Source organism: Pantherophis guttatus, chromosome 1, assembly GCF_059756535.1.
Source record: "Pantherophis guttatus breed Tessera chromosome 1, ASM5975653v1, whole genome shotgun sequence".
Lineage (NCBI taxonomy): Eukaryota > Metazoa > Chordata > Lepidosauria > Squamata > Colubridae > Pantherophis > Pantherophis guttatus.
This window is the reverse complement of record NC_142063.1, coordinates 19,123,651-19,146,653: the sequence shown is the minus strand read 5'-3', so window position 1 is coordinate 19,146,653 and position 23,003 is coordinate 19,123,651. Positions and strand designations below refer to the sequence as shown.

Here is a 23,003-nt window from a genome sequence, read left to right as displayed (position 1 = left end):
TCTATGGAGATTCTCAGTCATCCAGGTCATGGTTGTCCCAAAGGTGTTTTTTTCAAGAGGCAACTGGACTTTCTGTTTTTTCTTTGAAGACGTTTCGCTTCTCATCCAAGGAGCTTCTTCAGCTTGAAGAGCTGAAACCAGAGCTGAAGAAGCTTCTTGGATGAGAAGTGAAACGTCTTCAAAGAAAAAACAGAAAGTCCAGTTGCCTCTTGAAAAAAAAGCATCTTTGGGACAATGGCACATACAAGTAGTCCTTGACTTACAACCGTTCGATTAGTGACCGCTCAAAGTTACAATGGCACTGAAAAGAGTGACTTATGACCGTTTTTCACGCTTACTCTTGCAGCATCCCTATGGTCATGTGATCAAAATTCAGATGCTTGGCAACCAGTTTATATTTATGAAGGTTTGCAGTGTCCCAGAGTCATGTGATCACTTTTTGCTACCTTCGGACAAGCAAAGTCAACACGGAAGCCAGATTCAATTAACAACCATATTATTAACTTAACAATTGCAGTGATTCACTTAACAACCGTGGCAAGAAAGGTCATAAAATGGGGCAAAACTCTCTTAACAACTGTCTTGCTTAGCAACAGAAATTCTGGACTCAGTTGTGGTTGTAAATTGAGAATTATTAATCTATTAATCTTCTCATTGTTCCCACCACTGATCTCCTTTCACTTATGACTGTATGACTGTAATTTTGTTGCTTGTATCATTTGTCCCCTACAACTATAATTAAGTGTTGTACTTTATGATTCTTGATGAACGTATCTTTTCTTTTATGTACACTGAGAGCATATGCACCAAGACAAATTCCTTGTGTGTCCAATCACACTTGGCCAATAAAACATTCTATTCTATTCTATTCTATTCTATTCTATTCTATTCTATTCTATTCTATTCTATTCTATTCTATTCTATTCTATTCTATTCTATTCTATTCTTCTATTCTATTCTATTCTATTCTATTCTATTCTATTCTATTCTATTCTTCTATTCTATTCTATTCTATTCTATTCTATTCAACTCTACTCAACTCAACTCAACTCTACTCTACTCTACTCTACTCTACTCTACTCTACTCTACTCTACTCTGTTCTGTTCTGTTCTGTTCTGTTCTGTTCTGTTCTATTCTATTCTATTCTATTCTATTCGAATTACCTGTGGTTTAATTTTCTTGGGCTGTAGAATAAAGATGGATGGCGTCCTGGAGAAATAAATAGGAGATTAGCGCTATTGAAGAAGGCAATAACAACACAGATCGGAACAGTTAAAGCAATGGCCTTTCCAATAGTAACTCCTGGCTGTGAAAATTGGTCATTGAAAAACAGCAAGAGAAAGAAGATAAACCTCTTCCAATTATGGATTTGGAGGTGGTTACTAAGAATTCCATGGACTGCAGAATCAATCAGTCAGCCCTGAACCAAATAAAAATTGACTGATCCCTCAAAGCGATGATCAGCAAGCAAAAACTCACCGAGTGGGGGGGCATTTGTTGTGAGCAAATGTAGTTGTAATGGCAAGGCTTAAGGAAGTAGAACAAGACCTCCAGAGATAAGGATAGTCATAAACTGGTTAATTGAATGGCGGTGGAGGAAATAACGTTGTTGCTTGCTTGCTTGATGAATGGCTGACCTGAAAATTAACAGAATAACAGAGTTGGAAGGGACCTTGGAGGTCTTCTAGTCCAACCTCCTGTTCAAGCAGAAGATTTTACACTATTTCAGACAAATGGTTGTCCAATATCTTCTTAAAAATCTCCAAAGTTGGAACATTCACAACTTTTGGAGGCAAGTCGTTCCATTGATTAATTGTTCTAACTGTCAGGAAATTTCTCCTTAGTTCTAAGTTGCTTCTCTTCTTGATTAGTTTCCACCCATTGTTTCTTGTCCTGCCCTCAGGTGCTTTGGAGAATACTTGACTCCCTCTTTTTTGTGGCAGCCCCTGAGATATTGGAACACTGCTATCATATCACTCCTAGTCTTTCTTTTCATTAAACTAGGCCAGGGTCAGCAACCTGCGGCTCTGGAGCCATATGTGGCTCTTTCATCCCTCTGCTGTGGCTCCCTGTTGCTCAAAATATGCGTCACAACTGCCAATGTGTGATACCTGCCGGCACACAATTTATTGAGCTTTTCGACTCCTGGTAGGCCAACCATGGATAAATCTAAGAAAAGAAAAGTTTCAGAAGAAAACAGAACATTTAATTCATATGCTAGTTCTGTGGCATCTCAGGAAATAGTCAGGCACGGAAAGGGTTTTGTGGCTCCCAGTGTTTTCTTTTCTGTGGGAAACGGGTCCAAATGGCTCTTTGAGTGTTTAAGGTTGCCGACCCCTCAACCAGACATACCCAATTCCTCCAACTGTTCTTCATATATTTTAGACTCAAGTCCCCTAATCATCTTTGTTGCCCTTCTCTGCACTCATTTCTAGAGTCTCCATATCTTTTTTATATCGTGGCAACTAAAACTGGATGAATGAAGGAATGAGGAAGGAAAGATCATTATTTTTCTGTGCAGTCACTTGGAGTGACGCACAACTCAAAGGCACTTAAGAGAGGTGAATTGGCTGTGGAGCAGGAGTGAAATTCAGCAGGTTCCAACAGGTTTTGGAGAACCGGTAGCGGAAATTTTGAATAGTTCGGAGAACCGGCAAATGCCACCTCTGGCTGGCTCCAGAGTGGGGTGGGAATGGGGATTTTGCAGTATCCTTCCCTCAGGAATGGGGACAGAATGGGGATTTTGCAGTATCCTTCCCGTGCCACGCCCACCAAGCCATGCCCACCAAGCCACATCACGCCCACCAAGCCACACCCACAGAACCGGTGGTAAAAAAATTTGAATTTCACCACTGCTGTGGAGAGTTGGTTGCTGTGAGCAGGGCTGTCTTAACACATGGGCCTGATGGGCACTTGCCGGTGGGCCCCATGAGCATAGAGGCCCCATACTAATCTGTGTATGTTAACCCTTCAATGCACCTTGTATCATATAAATACACAACTGTATGGCTTACTGAGTATTATTGTGTTTTTTCAACACCAATTTTGTTGGAAGTGCCAATAAAATAAATATATATTTAATTTTATCGACCGTTTACATTTTTATTCCTGTGAGTAGTTGTCGTAAGGGCCCCAGTACACTGCTATGCCCAGGGCCCATAATGCTGTTAAGACGGCCCTGGCCACGAGTTGTCCCTTCTGCTGAAGAGAAGACCTCCTTGGTCATTTCAGTACTTCAACCTCTGGCTCAGGGTTGGGCTTCAAAAATTTTAGCAAGGGGTTCTCTGCCTGGATGCTGGGTGGGTGTGGCCATGGTGGGCATGGCCTAGTCGGCCTCCTGCACCACAGCAGGGGGGCGTTTTTGCCCTCCCCAGGCTCCGGAGGCTTTTTTTGAGGCTAAAACGGCACCCCAGCCTCCAGAGGCCCTCTGGCCCATCTCTGGCCTTCCCAAACTTCCAGTAGGCCTGTTTTTTGCCCTCCCTGAGCCTCTGTGCACGCCCTGCACCCAAAAAAGGCCGTGTGGGGACCCCTGAGAGGGGCGGGGTGAGGTGGGCAGGGCAAGCCAGGAGTGGATTTGGGGGTTCTCTGAACTGCACAGAATCTTAGCTAGAGGTTCTCCCAAACCCTTGCGAACCCCCAGCAGCCCATCCCTGCTCTGGCTCTATTAATTGGTTGGCTACCTTTTCTTAAAAGTTTTTCCAGCTTTGTCTTCAAAATGTTAAAAGTTACTGGGTTAGGCAAATTAAGATTTCAACCTTGAGAAATCTTTTTTCGTATAATTGAATGGTGCCTTGGTTTTTCCATTCAATTCAGGGCCTGGTGGCTCAGCAGACTGATAGCATTGTGATTAACACCAGCTGTCTGCAATTACTGTAAGTTTGAATCTCACCAGGCTCCAGGTTGACTCAGCCTTCCATCCTTTCTAAGGTAGGTAAATTGAGGACCCAATTTGTGGGGGCAATAAGCTGACTTTGTATAAATATACAAAAGTATGAAGGCTATTGCTTAACACATTGTAAGCCGCCCTGAGTCACCGGAGAAGGGCGGCATATAAATCAAATTAAAAAAAGAAAAAATTCTGTTTGGAAATTAATGACCGCTTAGTAGAAAAGCCAGAAGCTTAGGCCCGCTTGGAGGGTCGAAGAGAGCAGGGAAGCCACAGCCTTTTAACTCTTTGACATTCTTTTACCCCCCTGAAAATTAATCCACGTTTTGAATGGTGAACAAAATGGACCCATGGACACACGCACACATGTCCCTGAGCTCCACTTAAGCCTCTTCAAATCCCCCCAGCCCCACTCCCAGAGAGGGAAAAAAAAATAAACTTTTTAATCCGGCTTTGGTTGTGTTCCTCTTAGATGTGGTCTGAGCAGGTGGGGAATGAGATTGTAGAGAGAGGTGGGGGGGGGGGGGCGCTGAGCAGTGAATGGACATATATTGTTTCCCCCCATCCTGAGGTGGTTAAATAGCAGAAGAGGAGGGGAATTGTCATCAGGTCCACAAAGCCGAAAGAGTAAAGAAGAGATCTTGGAGCTGGTAAGTGATATGGGTGTGACAAGGGTCACACTTCTGAATTAGAGATAAGCGCAACGTGCCAAGTTCAGAGAAATTTTATTTGTGTCGTGGTATAGTTTGGTGATTTTAGACTCTAGACTTTTGCAGATGGGCTTGAGGTGTGTTTGTCTGAACACACAAAGATTTCTTAGACTAAGAGGTGAAAGGGTCTTCCTTTCCTCCTACACCCCAGACTGATAGAATTGGTTGCATTCACACAACACAGGGAATCATCTAAATATAAACTTAGCAGATGCATTCACATATAGGTTGTGTTTGGCTAGTGCTAATCTTGGTGAGGACTTAGGGTTTGGGATGTTTTGTAAAACTAAGCAAGTGGTTAGTTTATGATTCAGTACCTTGTACCAGCTCAAAATTCTGGTTAAGAGTACAGATAGTCCTTGACTTACAACAGTTCATTCAGTGACCATTCAAATTTACAACAACCCTATACAAAGTGACTTATGACCGTTCTTTTACACTTACGACCATTGCAGCATTCCCATGGTCCTGTGATTAAAATTCTGACACTTGGCAATTGGCTCATATTTATGGCAGCTGCAGTGTCCCAGGATCCGTTTTTGCTACCTTCTGACAAGCAAAGTCAATGGGGAAGCTATATTCACTTAACAACTGTGTTACTAACTTAAGAATTGCAGTGATTCGCTGTCAAGAAAGATCGTAAAAATGGGGCAAAATTCACTTAACTGTCTCGCTTAGCAACAGAAATGTTGGGCTCAATTGTGGTTGTAAGCTGAGAACTACCTGCATTATACAAACCTAATTATGCTATATTTCTTACCATTTTCCAGCCCTGCTTTATTGAGTGGCACGTCCTGTTTATTCTGCTTGTATCTTATCATCCCTGTCCTCATGGCACTGCTTGGATTGATTCTTGCTTTTCCACGCTTTGCCCAATTTGTAGACAAACTCTTCTAGTTTAGGAGATGTGGTGGCATAGTGGTTAGAATGCAGTATTGCAAGCTAACTCTCTGTCCACTGCCAGGAGTTCAATCCTGACTGGCTCAAGGCTGACTCAGCCTTCCATTGTTCCGAGATCGATAAAATGAGAACCTAGATTGTTGCTTGGATTTATTCTTGCTTTTCCACATTGTACCCAATTTGTAGACAAACCCTCTCAGCTTAGAAGATGCAATGGTGCAATGGTTAGAAGGCAGTATTGCAAGCTAATTCTGTTGACTGACAGCAGTTCGATTCTCACCGGCCCACGGTTGACTCAGCCTTCTATCTTTCCGTGGTCGGTAAAATGAGGAGCCAGATTGTTGGGAGCAATAGGCTGACTCTGTAAACCAGGGGTTTCCAACCTTGGCAACTTTAAGACTTGTGGACTTCAACTCCCAGAATTTCTCAGCCAGCAAATAGCAAAGCTGGCTGAGGAACTCTGGGAGTTGAAGTCCACAAGTTTTAAAGTTGCCAAGGTCGGAAACCTCTGCTGTAAATCACTTAGAGAGGGCTATAAAGCACCAAGAAACGGTATATAAGTCTAAATGCTATTGCTAGTGCTATTGTTTGGCCTATGATTGTGTAAACTAATAATAATGGAAATTATGCCACATTATGATGAGCTCAAAATTTGGGAGAAAATTTCCTTGGCTATAATAAATGTGGTTTGGACATTATTTTCTCCCTACTCATTTTGAGCATCCTAGAACATCCCCTGGCCGTTGATATGGGATATCAGGGCTGTTTTCTTTAGGGATTTGCTGGTTTAGTGATAGCTGGATATCTTACATTACTAATGAGAATGTGCCATGTCAAATCTGAGATGTCTCTGGGGATGTTCAGGCAAGAGGCTGAACTGAGCTAATGTGAGGCTGAGTCGGTTTAGTTAACCACATTGTTGTAGGAAGCCAGCGCTTATTTTAATGTGTTGGGTGAGTTAGGGCATGATATTAAACCAGTCTGACCAGGGGTGAAATGTAAAATTCGTTACTACCAGTTCTGTGGGCATGGCTTGGGGGTGGGGGTAATGTGACTGGGTGGGCTTGGCCAACTTTTTTTTTTTTAAACTTTTCAAAGCATTTTTTCTAATGCTTTGAAAAGCCTCTGCCCATCAGGAAATTCAGCTGGGATCGTCAGAGAGGCATTTTAAAAAATCTCTCTCTGCCATTAGGAAAGTCAGCTGAGATCGTCAGAGAGGCTCTTTAAAAAATACCTCTCTGCCGATCAGAAAACTCAGCTGGGATCATCAGAGACTTTTCAAAGCATTTTTTTTTACCACCTCTTGGGCCAAGAGGTTGCAGAAAAAAATGCTTTGAAAAGCCTCTGATGATCCCAGCTGAGCCGCAGGATCATCAGAGGCTTTTTTTTTTTTACTTACTTTAAAAGCATTTTTTGGTTGGAAGAGGTTGTAGAAAAAATGCTTTTAAAAGTAAAAAAAAAAAAAGTCTCTGATGATCCTGCGGCTCAGCTGGGCATGGTGGAGGGGGGGGGGGGCGCATGGATTTTTGCTATCGGTTCTCTGAACCACCCGCCGCCATCGCGAATGGGAGCATTTCACCCCTGAATGGGACGCAATGGCTCAGTGGCTAAGACGCTGAGCTTGTTGATAGAAAGGTCGGCAGTTCAGCAGTTCGAATCCCTAGCACCGTATAACGGGGTGAGCTCCTGTTACTTGTCCCAATTTCTGCCAACCTAGAAGTTCAAAAGCATGTAAAAATGCAAGTAGAAAAATAGGGACCACCTTTGGTGGGAAGGTAACAGCGTTCTGTGCGCCTTTGGCGTTTAGTCATGCCGGCCACATGACCACGGAGACGTCTTTGGACAGCGGTGGCTCTTCGGCTTTGAAACGGGAGATGAGAACCGCCCCTTAGAGCTGGGAACGACTAGCACATATGTGCGAGGAGAACCTTTACCTTTACCTCTATTAAACCATAATAGGGTTTATGTGAAGGACTGCTTCTCTCCTAATTCCTCCACCCTATTACATCCACAGGATGAGAAAGCTGGGTATGTTGCAGGTCCTGTCAATTAGGGCTCAGTTGTGGTCATAAGTCGAAGACTACCTTCATTGTGCAAATGCTGAGAATCAAATTGATTGCAACAAGGTGCAAAGGAAATCAATCAATAACTTATGGAGTTGGTTCCAACACAGCAAGTAAAACTTCAGATTTGATAACACTGACACGTTACCTGTGATCAAAGAACCTGCCATTGTTTTGTCCCTAGGCATGAGTCACACAGATTTTAAGTTCACCCTCAATTGTAGCAGCGTTGTTTGCTTCCAGGATTCCAATAGTGTCTAAAGGCAGAATGCAAAATTGATTTGGCTTGCATTGACTTGTGTGACAGCTGCCTGCATGCTGGGACGGCTTTCTGCCAGAAGAGCAGTTCAGCCTGGCAGTTGAGAAAGAAGAACAGCAGAAGGATCTGCAAAAGGGTAAAAAAAAAAAAAAAAACCACACAGAATGAACTCTCTTGTGATTTTAAAAAATGTGTCATAGAAACATAAAAAATTGGATGGCAGAAAAAGAGCTCGTGGTGCACGGAGTCTGCCTTTTGGGTTTTTTTTTCCCCCTTTCCTTTCCTTTTTAATTTATTAATTTTAATTATTATTTTTATATTTTATTTATATATTTATTTTTAATTTTTTGTCAGATGATGGACATGTGTTTATCCCAAGAATGTTTAAGCTCAGTTACTGAGTTTACTCAGTTACTCAGTTACTCTGCTGGAAGTTGGTTCCAAGCTTCCATTACACTTTTTATGAAGTAATACTTTCTTTTTTAATTTTTTTTTTTTATTAAAACAGTTTTTTTTAAAACAAACAATTTTTTTTTACAATTTTCTTCCTTACAACATTTCTGCATCAGTAATCATTTCTTATATATCCATTTTTCTCCCTTACTTCAATTTACTATTTATACATATATTCTAATATTGATTTATATATATAGAAATAACAATGTACTAAATTTTGATCATACATTCTGTGTCAGTTCCATTTCCATTTGTTCGTTACTACATTTCAACTCCTGTATCTTCCTCATTTAGTCTTTCCTTGCCCTTGAAGTAATACTGTCTAATGTTACTTTTGAACTCCCTTCCTGTCAGTTTGAGGTTATGCCCCTGTGTTCTTGATTTTTGCTTAACGTTGAAAATACTGTCTTTGAGAATTTTATTTACACATTTAATATATTTAAAGGTTTTAGTCCAGGGGTGAAATGCTCCCGGTTCGGACTGGAGTAAAAGTAAAAAAAAAAAGCCTCTGATGATCGCATGGCTCAGCTGGGATCGTCAGAGGCTTTTCAAAGCATTTTTTTCTGCAACCTCTTGGCCGAAGAGGTGGTAGAAAATGCTTTGAAAAGTCTCTGACGTTCCCAGCTGAGTTGCCTGATTGGCAGAGAGGTATTTTTTAAAAAGCCTCTCTGATGATCCCAGCTGAGTTGCCTGATCGGCAGAGGCTTTTCAAAGCATTAGAAAAAATGCTTTGAAAAGTTAAAAAGGAAAAAAAAGTTGGCCACGCCCATCCAGTCACATTACCCCCCTCCCCAAGCCATGCCCACAGAACCGGTAGTAACAAATTTTACATTTCACACCTGTTTTAATCATGTTCCCCCCTTCCACTTCTGTCTTCCAGGTTGTACATATTCAGTTCTTCCTGATTCATTTTGTCTCTTAGATCTTGCACCATTTCTTTGCCCGTCTGTGGACTTTTAAAAATGAACAGTATATTCCAATGCACAAAAAAGGGTGCAGACTGGCTTTGATTGCGTTGTTGTGTCCACCATCTTGAATTTTTCAATCTCCTTTCTTCAGACCTCCCCTGACCCCCAAGCCCTGAAAATGACATTAAAAAGAATGTTGATCAACTCGTAACAATATATTTTTACGTATCTATGGAGATTCTCAATCATCCAGGTCATGGTTGTCCCAAAGGTGCTTTTTCAAAAGGCAACTGGACTTTCTCGGTTTTTTCTTGAAGACATTTCGCTTCTCATCCAAGAAGCTTCTTCAGTTCTGAAGAACGCCTGAAGAACTGAAGAAGCTTCTTGGATGAGAAGCGAAACATCTTCAAGAACAAAGTCCAGTTGCCTTTTGAAAAAGCACCTTTGGTATAATATATTTTCACCTCTTTCTTCTCTTCTCTTTTCACCTCCTCTAGGCAAAGAGAACAGGCATGATATACTACCTTCGTGGAGCCATTGCTCATCCACTTCTTGCCTTCCCATCCCTGGGATACAGCCTGCAGCCTCCTCAACCAACACCAGAGGGTTATGCCTTGTCGGCTGGGACTCAGCCCTCTGCTTACTGCCAGGTCCTCACGTCAGACCATTTGGCAGGTGAGAGATTCTGTCTGTCAGGCTGGTGATGAGCGAGTCACACAGCCACTGTCAAATTGCTGACCTTCATACCCTGTTCTTCTCCTACATTTAGATTGTTTTACAGTAGTCCTCGACTTATGACTGCAATTGAGCCCAACATTAGTTAACAATAGACAGTGTTGTGGCCTATCAGCAGCCTGTGCGGATTGTAGCTGATTCTGAAAGTGAGGAGGCTGGTGTGGTGCTGCGCCAGCAGCCTGTGCAGCTGGTGATCGAGTCAGACAATGTGGAGGCTGGAGAAGATGTGGTGCCAGAGGCAGGGATTCAGCCAGGGCCTTCAGAACCTCCAGAAGCTCCTTTAAGTGAAGAGGAAGAAGAGGAGGAGCCTCTTCTCGATGCACGGGTGCACAGAGCTGCCAAAAGGCAGGAGTGGCTCCTCAGGAGGAGGTCTCCCCGAGAGTAAGGCTTGGAGCTAATTGGCCACTCCCTTAGCCTATTTAAGGAGGAACGCCAACTGAAGCAAGTTGTAGGGAACAACTTTAGTTCATTCTCCTTCGCGTCTGGATTCTCTGCAAATTGCTTCTGGGCTTTCTGCCAACCTTAGTAAGATTGTGATTACTTTATCTTTGGTTTCTTGTAGGCTGTTAAGAAAGTTTCTTAACAGCAGTTTCTTAACAGCCTTTGTTTGGAAAAGACTGAGTTATTTTAGTAAATTTAAGTTTTGTACAGACTTTGTGTGTGCTGTGTTCTTTGGGATCCGTAGCTGGGGCAGAACAGACAGAGAGACAATAATTAACTGTGTTTTGCCCCTTTTTACGACCTTTCTTGCTATAGTTGTTAGATGAATCACACTGGTACTAAGTGTGAAAAACGGTAATAAGTCACTTTTTTCAATGCTGTTGAAACAGTCACTAAACAAACTTTTGTAAGTTGAGGACTACCTGTCTGGTTTAATGTGATTTTATGTATCTTGATGGGGTGCCGCACAGAGTTGATTAAAAGATGGGTGGCTATATCAATGTTTTAAATAAATAAAGGTGTGAATGATGTCAAAGCATTGAGCACAACTGGGCGATCAAAGCCACACCTCTTTTCACGTATGAGTGATGCACATGACAGACGTCAGAAAGGGGCAACGCTTTTATTGTTCAGTTATATCTGCTATTTTGATGTCTTTGACCCCTTGGTGGATGCCTCTTCGGGGGGGGGGGATGAGTAGAAAAGGGATGGCTACCTATACAAATCTTACCTTGCTCTCATTTGGCACTGACAGAATATGGGTGAAGGTTTGTTCTCCGAGTTTATGGGTTGGACTCCAAACGTTTTGTTGCCAGGCTAAGTAATATCTTCAGTGGAGTTTAAACTAAACTCTTCTGAAGATGTTACCTAGCCTGTAATGAAATGTTCAGAAACCAACTGACAAGCTCAGAGAATAAACATTCACCCTCATCCTACACCAGAGCTACAGGTATTTGCCAGCAAAACTGACAGAATACTTACAGATCTGAAGAGAGGATTCCCCACTTTGGCTTTAGGTTTCACCTTGAATGAATTGGGGAGATAAAAGTGTTAGAAATTCTGTTTATATATAGCACCACCGATCGAACAAAGTGCACAGTCACCATGTGCTTTACTGCTTAACTGTTAGGATGTAACAAGAAACAGGAAACTCTTCTTAGAAGAAAAGACAGAGTTTAGATCCAAACTTGTAAACACTGCTATCTACTGACTGAATATTACTGTAGTTGTTGCACAAAAATACATTCCAACAATATATTCCAACAAAAAGTCACCTATAATGACCCTTCCCTTCCTCCATTCTCCAAACACACAGCCCTGTTACTGGACCTGTCCTATGGACTCTCCCAGAAACGGCGGAGGAGCCGTACAGCTTTCACCGAAGAACAGTTGGAGGCACTGGAGAACACTTTCAAAGTGACCCATTACCCAGATGTGAACACTAGGGAGCGCCTGGCCATGTTTGCCAATCTACCTGAAGCACGGGTTCAGGTGAGCCTTTGTAATCCTTCCAGATGGATGTTGCAGATTTGCCATCAGAAATTCTCAACATTAGGCACAAGTGGGAGAAACGAGAGATTACTTGCTGGAATTACATCAGAAATTCCCATTTCTGATTTCTCTCCAACGTCTACAGCAGTGTTTTTCAACCTTGGCAGCTTGAAGATGAGTGGATGTCAACTCCCAGAATTCCCCAGCCAGACAGCCTTGAATTCTGGGAGTTGAAGTCCACCTATCTTCAAACTGCCAAGGTTGAGTAACACTGCTATACAGTACTGCCTCTGTTTCTAGTCACCACAAGCTTTTCAAGGTAACAGGTTTTATTGCAAAAGTTTTCATTGGTTTCATTTTGTTATTGCAGTGTCAAGCTTCCCTAACAAAGATTCATCTGTCAAGCATAGATTTCCTGGTACTTTGTGCTCAGATGGATTACAATCTGCAAAGCACCTGAAGGCAGGACAAGCAATGGATAGAAATTAATCAAGAGGAGAACTAACCTGGAACTAAGGAGAAATTTCCTGACAGTTAGAACAGTGGAATGATTTGCACCCAGAAGTTGTGGGTGCACCAACACTGGATGTTTTTAAGAAGAGATTACACAACTATTTGTCTGAATTAGTATAGGACCATGATGGCAAACCTATGGCATGTGTGCCACAGGTGGCATGCATAGCCATACCAGTGGACATGCGAACTGAGCTCTGGTGCACCAGCTGATTTGCAGGCCTTCTGGGCCCACCAGAAGTAGGGAAACGGGCTATTTCCTGCCTCCAGAGGGCCTGGGGGGTGATGGGGAAGGCCCGTTTTTCTCTCTCACCTAGCTCCAGAGCCTCTCTAGGAGTCTCTGGAGACTGGGGACTGCAAAAAATGTCACTTCCTGTCCAACTGGAAGTTGGGAAATGGGCCATTTCTGAGGGCCTCCCGAGGGTGGGGGTAGGGAAGGCTGTTTTCGCCCTCCCCAGTCTCATAGAGAGGCTCTGGAGCCAGGTGAGAGAGAAAAACAGGCCTACCGGGCCATTGCGTGCCAGGACCGGGGGGGGGCACGCACATATGCACAGGGGTAGGGCACATAGAATTATGGCTTTGGGCATGCGCGGGCCCCCCTTGCCCCACCCCCTCCTGGCACGCGATGGCAAAAAGGTTAGCCATCACTGGTATAGGGTTTCGTGCCTGAGCAGGGAATTGGATTAGAAGACCTCCAAAATCCCTTTCAACCAGTGGTGGGATTCAAAATTTTTTACTACCGGTTCTGTGGGCGTGGCTTGGTGGGCATGGCTTGTTGGGTGTGGCAGGGGAAGGATACTGTAAAATCTCCATTCCCTCCCCACTCCAGGGGAAGGATACTGCAAAATCCCCATTTCCTCCTGATCAGCTGGGACTCAGGAGGCAGAGAATAGATGGAGGTGGGGCCAGTCAGACGTGGCATTTACCGGTTCTCCGAACGACTCAAAATTTCTGCTACCGGTTCTCCAGAATTGGTCAGAACCTGCTGAAACCCACCTCTGCTTCCAACTCTGTTATTCTACAAGGATACAATCTGGGTTGGCAACCGAGATCAGAGGTTCTGTCTCCCAAGCTCCGTTATTCTTAATTGCCATTAATTATAAAGTTGTACAAAACAGCAGATTGCCTGCTGCCAGTAAGAGGAGCAAACTAACTGTGATACACATGTTGGTTTGACTCTTGTTTTGCCTCTTGCCCTTCCCATGAGTTAAATAATTTTTGGATAAGGCTTACTTTAATTTTGGGGAGGGCCACAAGTTTCCCAAGATATGTTACCTTTTGATTGTATAACAGATTGTATAACAAAATTTGGAGAAAACATAACTTCAGCAGGTAACTTAAGTTTCAGTTCATGTTTGCCCCCAAAACTACAGAATTCAAATCTTGGCAGCTGAATGTGAATTGAAGTAAAATTTCTCCTGCACCCTGAATGAGAAGTGGTCCTGATTCAAATGGAGCTTATCCATTCCATTCCATTGTTTTGAATGATCTTTGTCACAATTTGGGCACTAGTTTTGCAGGAGAACCGAGTGGGTTTACTCACCCTCATAAATGGAAATGTCAAAATCACTTAATTAATGGTTTGACTTTTTACAACTCTTCTCTGAACAGGGTGCTGGCGTCATACTTTCCAAATTTTCACAATTTATTACAGGGACCATTCTTGGATGTTTCGTAATAAATACCCTTATCTTTCCACGGACATGCTATGTACCCTTATCTTATTACCTGCAATTTTGCTCTTCTTTTTGGTGTAATAAGTTTTCTTGCACCCAGAGAAGGGAGTTCAACAACTGGCTGTTCACCTGAACAACTGGAGAGTTTAATAACTTTCCTGTGTGTGTTAATATTCATTGCACACTATGGAAAGTTTAATCTCAATTAATTTGATTGCACTCCAGCGCCAATGCAAAACCACTTGGCTGCACTTCCCTGTTCTGCATCCATGCATGATTAGCAATGGACACATACTGTCCCATATAACCATGTACCGGTATGTATTACATGCATATACAGTAGAACACTGATCCATCTTTGGTCACGTTGTAATTAGGGATTGTGAAAAGAAGGCTCTTTCTTTCTTTCTTTCCTTCTTTCTTTCTTTCTTTCTTTCTTTCTTTCTTTCTTTCTTTCTTTCTTTCTTTCTTTCATCAAGCATGTATAAGATAACAGATATAAGTGTAAACATGATTATGAATACAGAAAATAGATACAAATAAATGGGGACAATAGGACAGGGACGGTAGGCACGCTGGTCCTCTTATGCACGCCTCTTACAGACCTCTTAGGAATGGTGTGAGGTCAACAGTAGACAGTCTAAGGTTAAAGTTTGGGGGCTTTGGGGATGTAACCACAGAGTCAGGTAGTGCATTCCAAGGCATTGACCACTCTGTTGCTGAAGTCGTATTTTCTGCAATTGAGTCTGGAGTGGTTTTGAGTTTGTATCTATTGTGTGCTCATGTATTGTTGTGGTTGAAGCTGAACTAGTCATTGACAGGTAGGAGGTTGTAGAAGATAATTTTGTGTACTATGCTTAGGTCAGACAGAAGGCGGGTAATTCTAAGTTGTCTAAGCCCAAACTTTCAAGCCTGGTGGCATAAGATATTCTGTTGTGAGCAGAGGAGTGGAGTACTCTTCTCGTGAAATACCTCTGGACTCACTCAATTGTATTAATGTCCAATATACAGTGTGGATTCCAGGCAGACGAGCTGTATTCGAGAATTGGTCTAGCAAAGGTTTCGTATGCCCTAGTTTGCAGTACAATATTACTGGAGAAGAAGCTTTGCAAGATTAGGTTAACAACTCTTAATGCTCTTTAAATGATGACATAACGACATCTGTTAAGACAATGTTATAGGTAGCGATAAAGGAGAATATTTGTAGCTCAGGGTTGAAATGAGGGGGGTCCTTGGTGCTCTTTGAGCTTGACTGTTTTCTTGCAGATGTTGCATTGGGTAATGAAACATCTGCAAGAAAACAACCAAGCTCAGAGAGCACCAAGGACCCCCTCAATGTTTTTAAGTAGCAGTCTGCCATGCACAGCGCCCCCGTAGTGTCTGTTTTCCTATCTTCAAACTTTCATATACAGTACTGAGTACTGTAGTATAAATTAGGGCAGTGTTTCTCAACCTTAATAACTTTTAAGAGCCGTGGACTTCATTTCCTCGAATTCTGGGTGGGGAATTCTGGGAGTTGATGTCCACACCTCTTAAAGTTGCTAAAGTTGAAAACCATTGAATGAGGTGATGAAACAATTGAAACCATTGAATGAGGTGATGAAAGCACTGTTATTAACATCCACTTACATCTGCTGCCTGCAATTACTGCAAGTTCAAATCTCACCAGGCTCAAGGTCGACTCAGCCTTCCATCCTTTCTAAGGTAGGTAAAATGAGGACCCGGTTTGTGGGGGCAATAAGCTGACTTTGTATAAATATACAAAAGTATGAAGGCTATTGCTTAATGCATTGTAAGCCCCCCTGAGTCTCCAGAGAAGGGCGGCATATAAATCAAAAAAAAAAAGAAAAAAAAGAAGACGACTGTTTGCTAAAACTGGATGTTAGCAACTGTCCGTTATGAATAAGTGCATTTGAAGTGTACATTTTATAAAGAGTTGCGCATTAGAAATTGTATTTTGTAGGCGTAAGTAAAAGCAGTGAGCATGTTGGAAACATGTTTTCTTAAAAAGAAAGGAAAAAGTACACTATTGCATTAAGAGTTGCCTTGTTTTCCAAAGTCCTACACTAGCACTTCCCAACCTTGGCAAATTTAAGATGTGTGGACTGCTACTCCCAGAATTCTCATCAATGGTTACGTTGGTTGTGGAATTCTGCAATTTGAGATTTACACATCTGGAAGTGGCCAAGGTTGGGAAACACTGTCCTACAATGCCACCTATCAAGCGTGGATTCTTTCCAACCCATTTACCACCTTAAGGTGTGTGGTCCTTGGGTAATAAAGAAATACATTGCATCTGTCTCAGGGCGTATTTCTGCTTTTCTCACATGTTTTAACTATTTGATTATGTGCAGGGGTGTCAAACTGGTACCCATGGGCTGGATGCGTCACACGCAAGCCACACCCCCACGAAGGGGGAAAACGACATGATATATATATATATTTATTTATTTATTGGTCTTCTCCGGAGACTCAGGGTGGCTTACAATGCGTTAAGCAATAGCCTTCATACTTTTGTAAATACCTGCTTAGTAGGGCTTTTGGCCCCCCCTAAGCGGTGTTCTTTTTTATACAAAGTCAGCTTATTGCCCCCACAATCCGGATCCTCATTTTACCTACCTCGAAAGGATGGAAGGCTGAGTCAACCTTGAATTTGGTGAGATTTGAACTTGCAGTAATTGCAGGCAGCTGGTATTACTTAATAGTACATTAGTCTGCTGCGCCACCAAGGTTCTTTTCCAATGATCAGAGGTGGGCTGTTGCCAGTTTGGGCGAACCGGTAGTTCCGACCAGCAGCTGGGCCCACCCACCTGCCCTGGCGCTATCCTGTCCTATATAGTCGCCGTGTTTTTGAAGCCACAAGCATGCACAGAAGACACGCATGCAAATGAAGCGAGCATGTGCTCACACTCACATTTTCAGTGCTGGGTGAACTGGTTGTTACATAATGTGATGCCCACGCCTGCCGTGACAGCAACATGATGCCACGAGTTTGACACCTGTGATTATGTGGGTAGTGCAGGGCACTATATTATCTGTATTCTCATGTGAGTCAAAGAGAAGAGAAAGAGGCACTTGGAACAGTCATCAAGACAAATCCTTATAGATTACAGCAATATACAGGTAGTCCTTGACGTACAGCCATTTGTTTAGTGACCGTTCGAAGTTAGAGCAGCATGGAAAAAATGACTAACAACCAGTCCTCATACTTATGACTGTCACAGCAACCCCATGGTTGTATGATCGAAATTGAGCTCTTAGCAATTGGCATGTACTAACCATGGTTGTCGTTTTCTGGGGTTGTAGGATCGCCATTTGTCACCTTCCCTGTTGACTTCCAAAAAGTAAAACCAATGGGGGAGGTTGGATTTACTTAATGACCAAATGATTCCTTTAACAACTGCAGTGATTCACTTAACAACCATGGCAAAAAGGTTGTAGAATCGGGCATGGCTCACTTAACCACTTTGCTTAGCAATGGAGATTCTGGTCCAATTGTATGTTGAGGACTATCTGTATACACTTTGAAAAATAATAATAAAATACCTGATCCAGAATGTTTTCACCTATGTTGCTAATTTTCTGCAAGGCAGGAATTTCCTTTGTTTGAATTCCACTTTCCATCTTCAGGCTTTACAGTTCCATAGCTGCAAAGAACATTTTTCGTACAATGGAGAATTTCCATAATCCTTAACCCAAGTATCACTTTCCCCCCCCCCAACCCTTCTTGGCCCCATCACAGGTATGGTTCAAAAATCGCCGAGCAAAAGTCCGCAAGGGCCAACCTAGCTCAGCAAAGAAACCAAGGTCAACTGCATTCCTAGAGACCACTGGAGGAGGCCAAAGACAAGATGCAGAAGAATGGTGCCATTTGAAGATGTCTTGGATCCAACCAGTCTCAGTGACCAGCGTGCTGGAAAGAAAACAGTGTGTGGTGTCCATTACAAAAGAGAGCATGGCTAGCTTTCCATGCTCCTTCCCAGGGGACAGTTCAAGATCTCCTGGCAGTTCTTCTCCACCTCCTGACCCAACATCACTCCACAAAGAGCTCCAGAAATGTCAGGATTTAGGGTTGTGCTATGGACCCACCTGGTCCTTGCCAGCTTATTGGCTAACTGCATAGAGGCAAACACCTGTTTTCCAAGATGTCTGTAGAGGTGGCTTAATCCCTTCCCATCAGCTATGAGGCCCAGCCCTTCAACACTCTTAGATTAGTCATTATGTAATAGATGAAGCTCATCATACCCACAGAGCAAAATAAGAAAGGTAGATTAAAAAGACTTGAAGAGGGTAGTTTGGAAAGGCCATCTGGGCAAGGAAAACCAACAGTGGTCTTCCGTGGAGTCATCCAGATATGTGGGCCAGAAGATGTGTTGGAATTGCTATTCCATTACATCTGGATCAGGGGTGGGTTGTACTTACCTTTACTACTGGTTCACAACGGGGCTGCGCGCGCAGAAGCTTCCTGATGACAATGGGGTCGGTGGGCGGAGTCTCCCACCGGTTTTACTACCAGTTCTTGCGAACCGGTCTGAACCAGGGGCAACCCACCACTGATCTGGATCCAGAAGCCCAAGAATATACACCAGCCAACTTGGGAGGATATCTTCTTGGTGGAAATAGTATCCATTAACCCTCTGATCAGTCAACTAACTAACCATCCTGTAAAAGAGAGGTGTCCAACACTGGCAACTTTAAAACCTGTGGACATCAACTTCCAGAATTCCCCATTTCTTAGAATTGAATCCACAGGTCTTAAAGTTGCCATGGTTGGACATCCCTGCTATAAAAATTTGTTTTGAGAGAAACCTTGTGGGTTCACCAGATCCAGAAAGACAAACACCCTGAAAGACTTTAAGTCACATGTCTAAGGCAAGAATGTAATGAGAGTATACAATAAGATTTATTTATTTACACTTGCTTATCTTAGCATCTGGTTTCTTTATTTCATGAGTCACATTCAGGTTAAGTGAAGGAGGATTAATTTTATCTTAATGACTCCCTGATTCAGGGATAACTTTGTAATTGCCTAACTCTATTTTGAGCATCAACATTAAAAGAATACTTAAAGCTGGGTAACAATATAATCTTAAATTGGTTATATGGATGGCCAGTTAACATTCTTTATGATCTTGGAACCATGTGTCTTTATTATAAAGTATTATTTATTTATTATTTGTTTTTCTCTTAATTTTTTCTCTGTAAAGCAAAGTCAGAAACAAAAACAATTGGGGTCACCCAAAGACCAGGAATTGCCCACCTTTCTCTTAAATAATTTTCCAAAAAACAGCCAGGGGAGATTGGCTAGTACGCCAGGAGACAAAGTGTTAATTGCATAAGCTAATGTATGTCTTCTTCTTCTTGTGACATATCCATCATCGGACATTGACGAGCATGTTGGTGATCCTATTTTTATCAACAGCAGCACAATAAAGTGCTGTTGTGTTTTGTCCAAACCAGTCCTTTAGATTTTGAAGCCATGATGTTCTTCTTCTGCCTGGACCTCGTTTGCCTTCAATCTTTCCTTGGAGGATTAAGTGAAGTATGCTGTATTTTTCTGGCGCATCACATGACCAAAATATTATAACTTTAGCTTTTTTATGATTTTGATGATTTGCCTTTGCTTTCCCAGGTGGCTTATCACCTCCTCATTTTGGATTTTGTCAACCCAACTTATATGTAACAGCCGCCTGTAAATCCACATTTCAAATAATGTATCTATAGCATCCTATAATTAGAATGATAGCCCTATGAACAACTTGCTAAAGTACTCGCCTTAATTCTTGTACTGTGGTTTTATGCTGAAATACCTTCTATAGTAATTAAATAGAAAGAGTTTCTCTGTTGTATCTCTGCTTGATCTGTGCTCTTCCTCCTCCTAATAGACCTTTATTGGAATGGCTTCCTGAATCCCAGTTCACTAGAAGATTTCTGCAGTGTAAGAAATTAATTTACTTTGTCTTGCTCATTGCCAGATTTACTGTATCAGAACAATGGAAAATGCAAACATATTTCACTTTGGATCACTGCTATTTAAAAGTGTACAAAACATTTTTGGTTGAAAAAAAAAACCCTACAGCACAACTGTGTCTTGAAGAACTTCTTTGAGCAAAGAGTTGCTTAACTTGCCTGTGATTATTATTTATTTAAATGTAATGGATTGGCCACCAACTTCAGTGGACTCGGATGACTGTACTATACAAAATTAGAGAAAGCATAAAAACAACGAAGAATGTTAAATCAAGCAAACAGCCCAGACTAAAATAATCTAATAGACAGCAAAATGAACAGAACAAAACAAAACAAGGGGTATTGAGCAAATAATAAACATGAACCCCATATTCATATATTACCAAGTAATACCAAATGGAATGATTCCTGCTTATGTAATACATATATTATACAGAAATATATGTCAACACTTCAGAATAGACAAGGTTGGGAAATGGATTTATTGGATTACTGTAAGGATTACTGTAACTCAACTCTGTAGTTACAGGGTATAATAACAAAAGATAACAAAATAACAAAGAGTTTTTTCCTTATTTTCTCCTTTCCTGATAAGATGGTTTTGTTTTTCGTAACAGTTATTGCATATCATCTTCAGGGTGCTATCTAGACTTTTCTGCTATATGGAATATGAATATCAAAGGTGATATTCATAGGGGCTGAAAGCTAAGACATATGAAGAACGGTTGCAGGAATTGGGTATATCTAGTTTAATGAAAAGAAGGAGGTGGGGGTGACATGATAGCAGTGTTCCAATATCTCAGGGGCTGCCACAAAGAAGAGGGAGTCAAGCTATTCTCTAAAGCAGGGGTCTCCAATCTTGGGAACTTTAAGCCTGGAGGACTTCAACTCTCAGAATTCTGGGAGTTGAAGTCCTCCAGGCTTAAAGTTCCCAAGGTTGGAGACCCCTGCTCTAAAGCACCTGAAGGCAGAACAAGAAGCAATGGATGGAAACTAATCAAGGAAAGAACCAACCTAGAACTAAGGCGAAATTTCCTGACAGAACAATTAATCAGCGGAACAACTTGCCTTCAGAAGTTATGGGTGCTCCATCACTGGAAGCTTTTAAGAAGAGACTGGACAGCCACTTGTCTGAAATGGTATAGGGTCTCCTACTTGTGCAGGAGGTTGGACCAGAAGACCTTCAAGATCCCTTCCAGCTCTGTTACTCTGTCTAAAATGTTCTATCTCTTTTTAAGATTACAAGTGTAGTTACTCTGCTCTCAACTTGAGCATGTGGAAGAAATGGATCAAAACAAGCCAAGAGCTGCAGATTAAAACCCCACCTTCTTTTTTCAGGCAAAAGACATTTTAAAAAGTGTATGTGTGCGTGTGTGTGTTTGTGAGGTGAAACTTCAGTGTCATAACCATGGCCACCATCTTGTCTAATTTAACATCCACCTCACTGCAGCTGTCCCTAATCCCTATCTATGGGGTTTGATTTACAAAATATGTTTTCTTCTTCCTAGGTTTCATTCCTTATTTAATTCCTGTCTTTTAAGAATTTCTTGGTGTGTTGTGTAAATAAAAAAAATAATTTAAAAGATAAAAACTTTCTAAAGTTCTTTAGTGTTATAAGGCACAACTGAAGGAGCTGGATCTGATTAGCCTGAAGAAGAGACAATTAAAATAGAATATTTGTAGCTCAGGATTGAACGTTGCGGTCCTTGGTGCTCTCAGAGCTTGGTAGTTTTCCTGTAGACATTTCATTACCAAACTAGGTAACATCATCAGTGCATTGAATGAAATGTCTGCAAGAAAACCACTATGCTCAGGGAGCACCAAGACCTCCACAATTAATTCACAATATAACAGCATCGTTGCCTACTTGAAGGTCTTGGTGGAATAAATTTGATCCAGAGTGAAGAAGCACAAAACTCAGGAAAATTTATTTCATCTTCATCTTCATCTTCATCATCATCTTCTTCTTCTTCTTCTTCTTCTTATTATTATTATTATTTAATCTTTAGTGAGATTCACAGCCTTTGAGGCTGGTTAATAGCTCAGCAGCTCGAGTCCTAACCAAGGACCTAGGAACTGTTAAGGTATCGTCGGAGGATGTAAACTGTTCCGAGTAAGGTGGTTTTTTGTAGAGTCAAAATGTTCAAGTCCGGCAAATTTAGAATTTCTTTTTCTAAATAGTGGGGTAGCCCTTTGGGTATTGCTCCAAGGGCTCCAATTACAATTGGGACAACACACGATTCCTTTTTCCACAGTCGTTCAACTTCAATTTGCAAATCCCGGTACTTTGTGATTTTTTCTTGCTGCTTATCTTCAATCTGTGCATCACCAGGTAGTGAAATGTCAATGAACCATACTTTTTTCTTTTCAACTATTGTTATGTCAGGTGTGTTGTGGACCAAGTGCCTGTCAGTCTGAATCCTAAAGTCCCACAAGATCTTGAGTTTCTCATTCTCTAAAACTTTCTCAACCTGATGTTCCCAGTGGTTTTTGCTGTACTCAAATCCAAACTTCTGGCACAATTTCCAGTGAATGATCTTAGCAACACGGTCATGGCGTTGTAGGTAGTCAGTTTGTGAAATTTTGCTGCACCCACTGATCAGGTGGTCGACTGTTATTATTATTATAATCTAATCTAATCTAATCTAATCTAATATATAATATAATCATCATCATCATCATCATCATCATCATCATCATCATCATCATCATCATCACCATAAATTGAATTTATATACCGCCTTTCTCCCCGAAGGGATTATTGAACTATTGAACTATTTCAGAGGAATAGACTACCTTGGAAATGGACGAATTCTTTACACTATAGGTATTTAACAGTAGCCAAATAAAAATAAAAAAAAACTCATTTCCAGTCAGCATACAGATAGTCTTCTACTTATAATCATTCTTTTAGCGACTGTCCTAAGTTACAATGACACTGAAAAAAGTGACTTATTTTACGCTTATGACTGTTGCAGCATCCCCATGGTCACG

At 41.7% G+C, this 23,003-nt stretch overlaps 1 protein-coding gene across 1 annotated transcript; it reads left to right on the top strand.

The window, feature by feature from the left end:
• Positions 1 to 4,336: 4,336 nt before the first annotated feature.
• On the top strand, positions 4,337 to 19,886 carry LOC117677528 (homeobox protein goosecoid). Its single transcript, XM_087890980.1, has 4 exons — positions 4,337 to 4,537; positions 9,681 to 9,858; positions 11,675 to 11,850; positions 17,782 to 19,886. Exons 2-4 carry the CDS (start codon positions 9,696 to 9,698, stop codon positions 18,160 to 18,162), a joined length of 720 nt encoding a protein of 239 aa, XP_087747106.1. The 5' UTR covers positions 4,337 to 4,537; positions 9,681 to 9,695; the 3' UTR covers positions 18,163 to 19,886.
• Positions 19,887 to 23,003: the final 3,117 nt, after the last annotated feature.

Bases quoted from the DNA above. Each gene is read 5' to 3' on its own strand.
- LOC117677528 (XM_087890980.1), top strand. From the start codon at position 9,696: ATGATATACTACCTTCGTGGAGCCATTGCTCATCCACTTCTTGCCTTC. The intron at 9,859-11,674 runs GTGAGAGATTCT...CCAAACACACAG, and splicing joins CACGTCAGACCATTTGGCAG to CCCTGTTACTGGACCTGTCC. The intron at 11,851-17,781 runs GTGAGCCTTTGT...GCCCCATCACAG, and splicing joins TACCTGAAGCACGGGTTCAG to GTATGGTTCAAAAATCGCCG.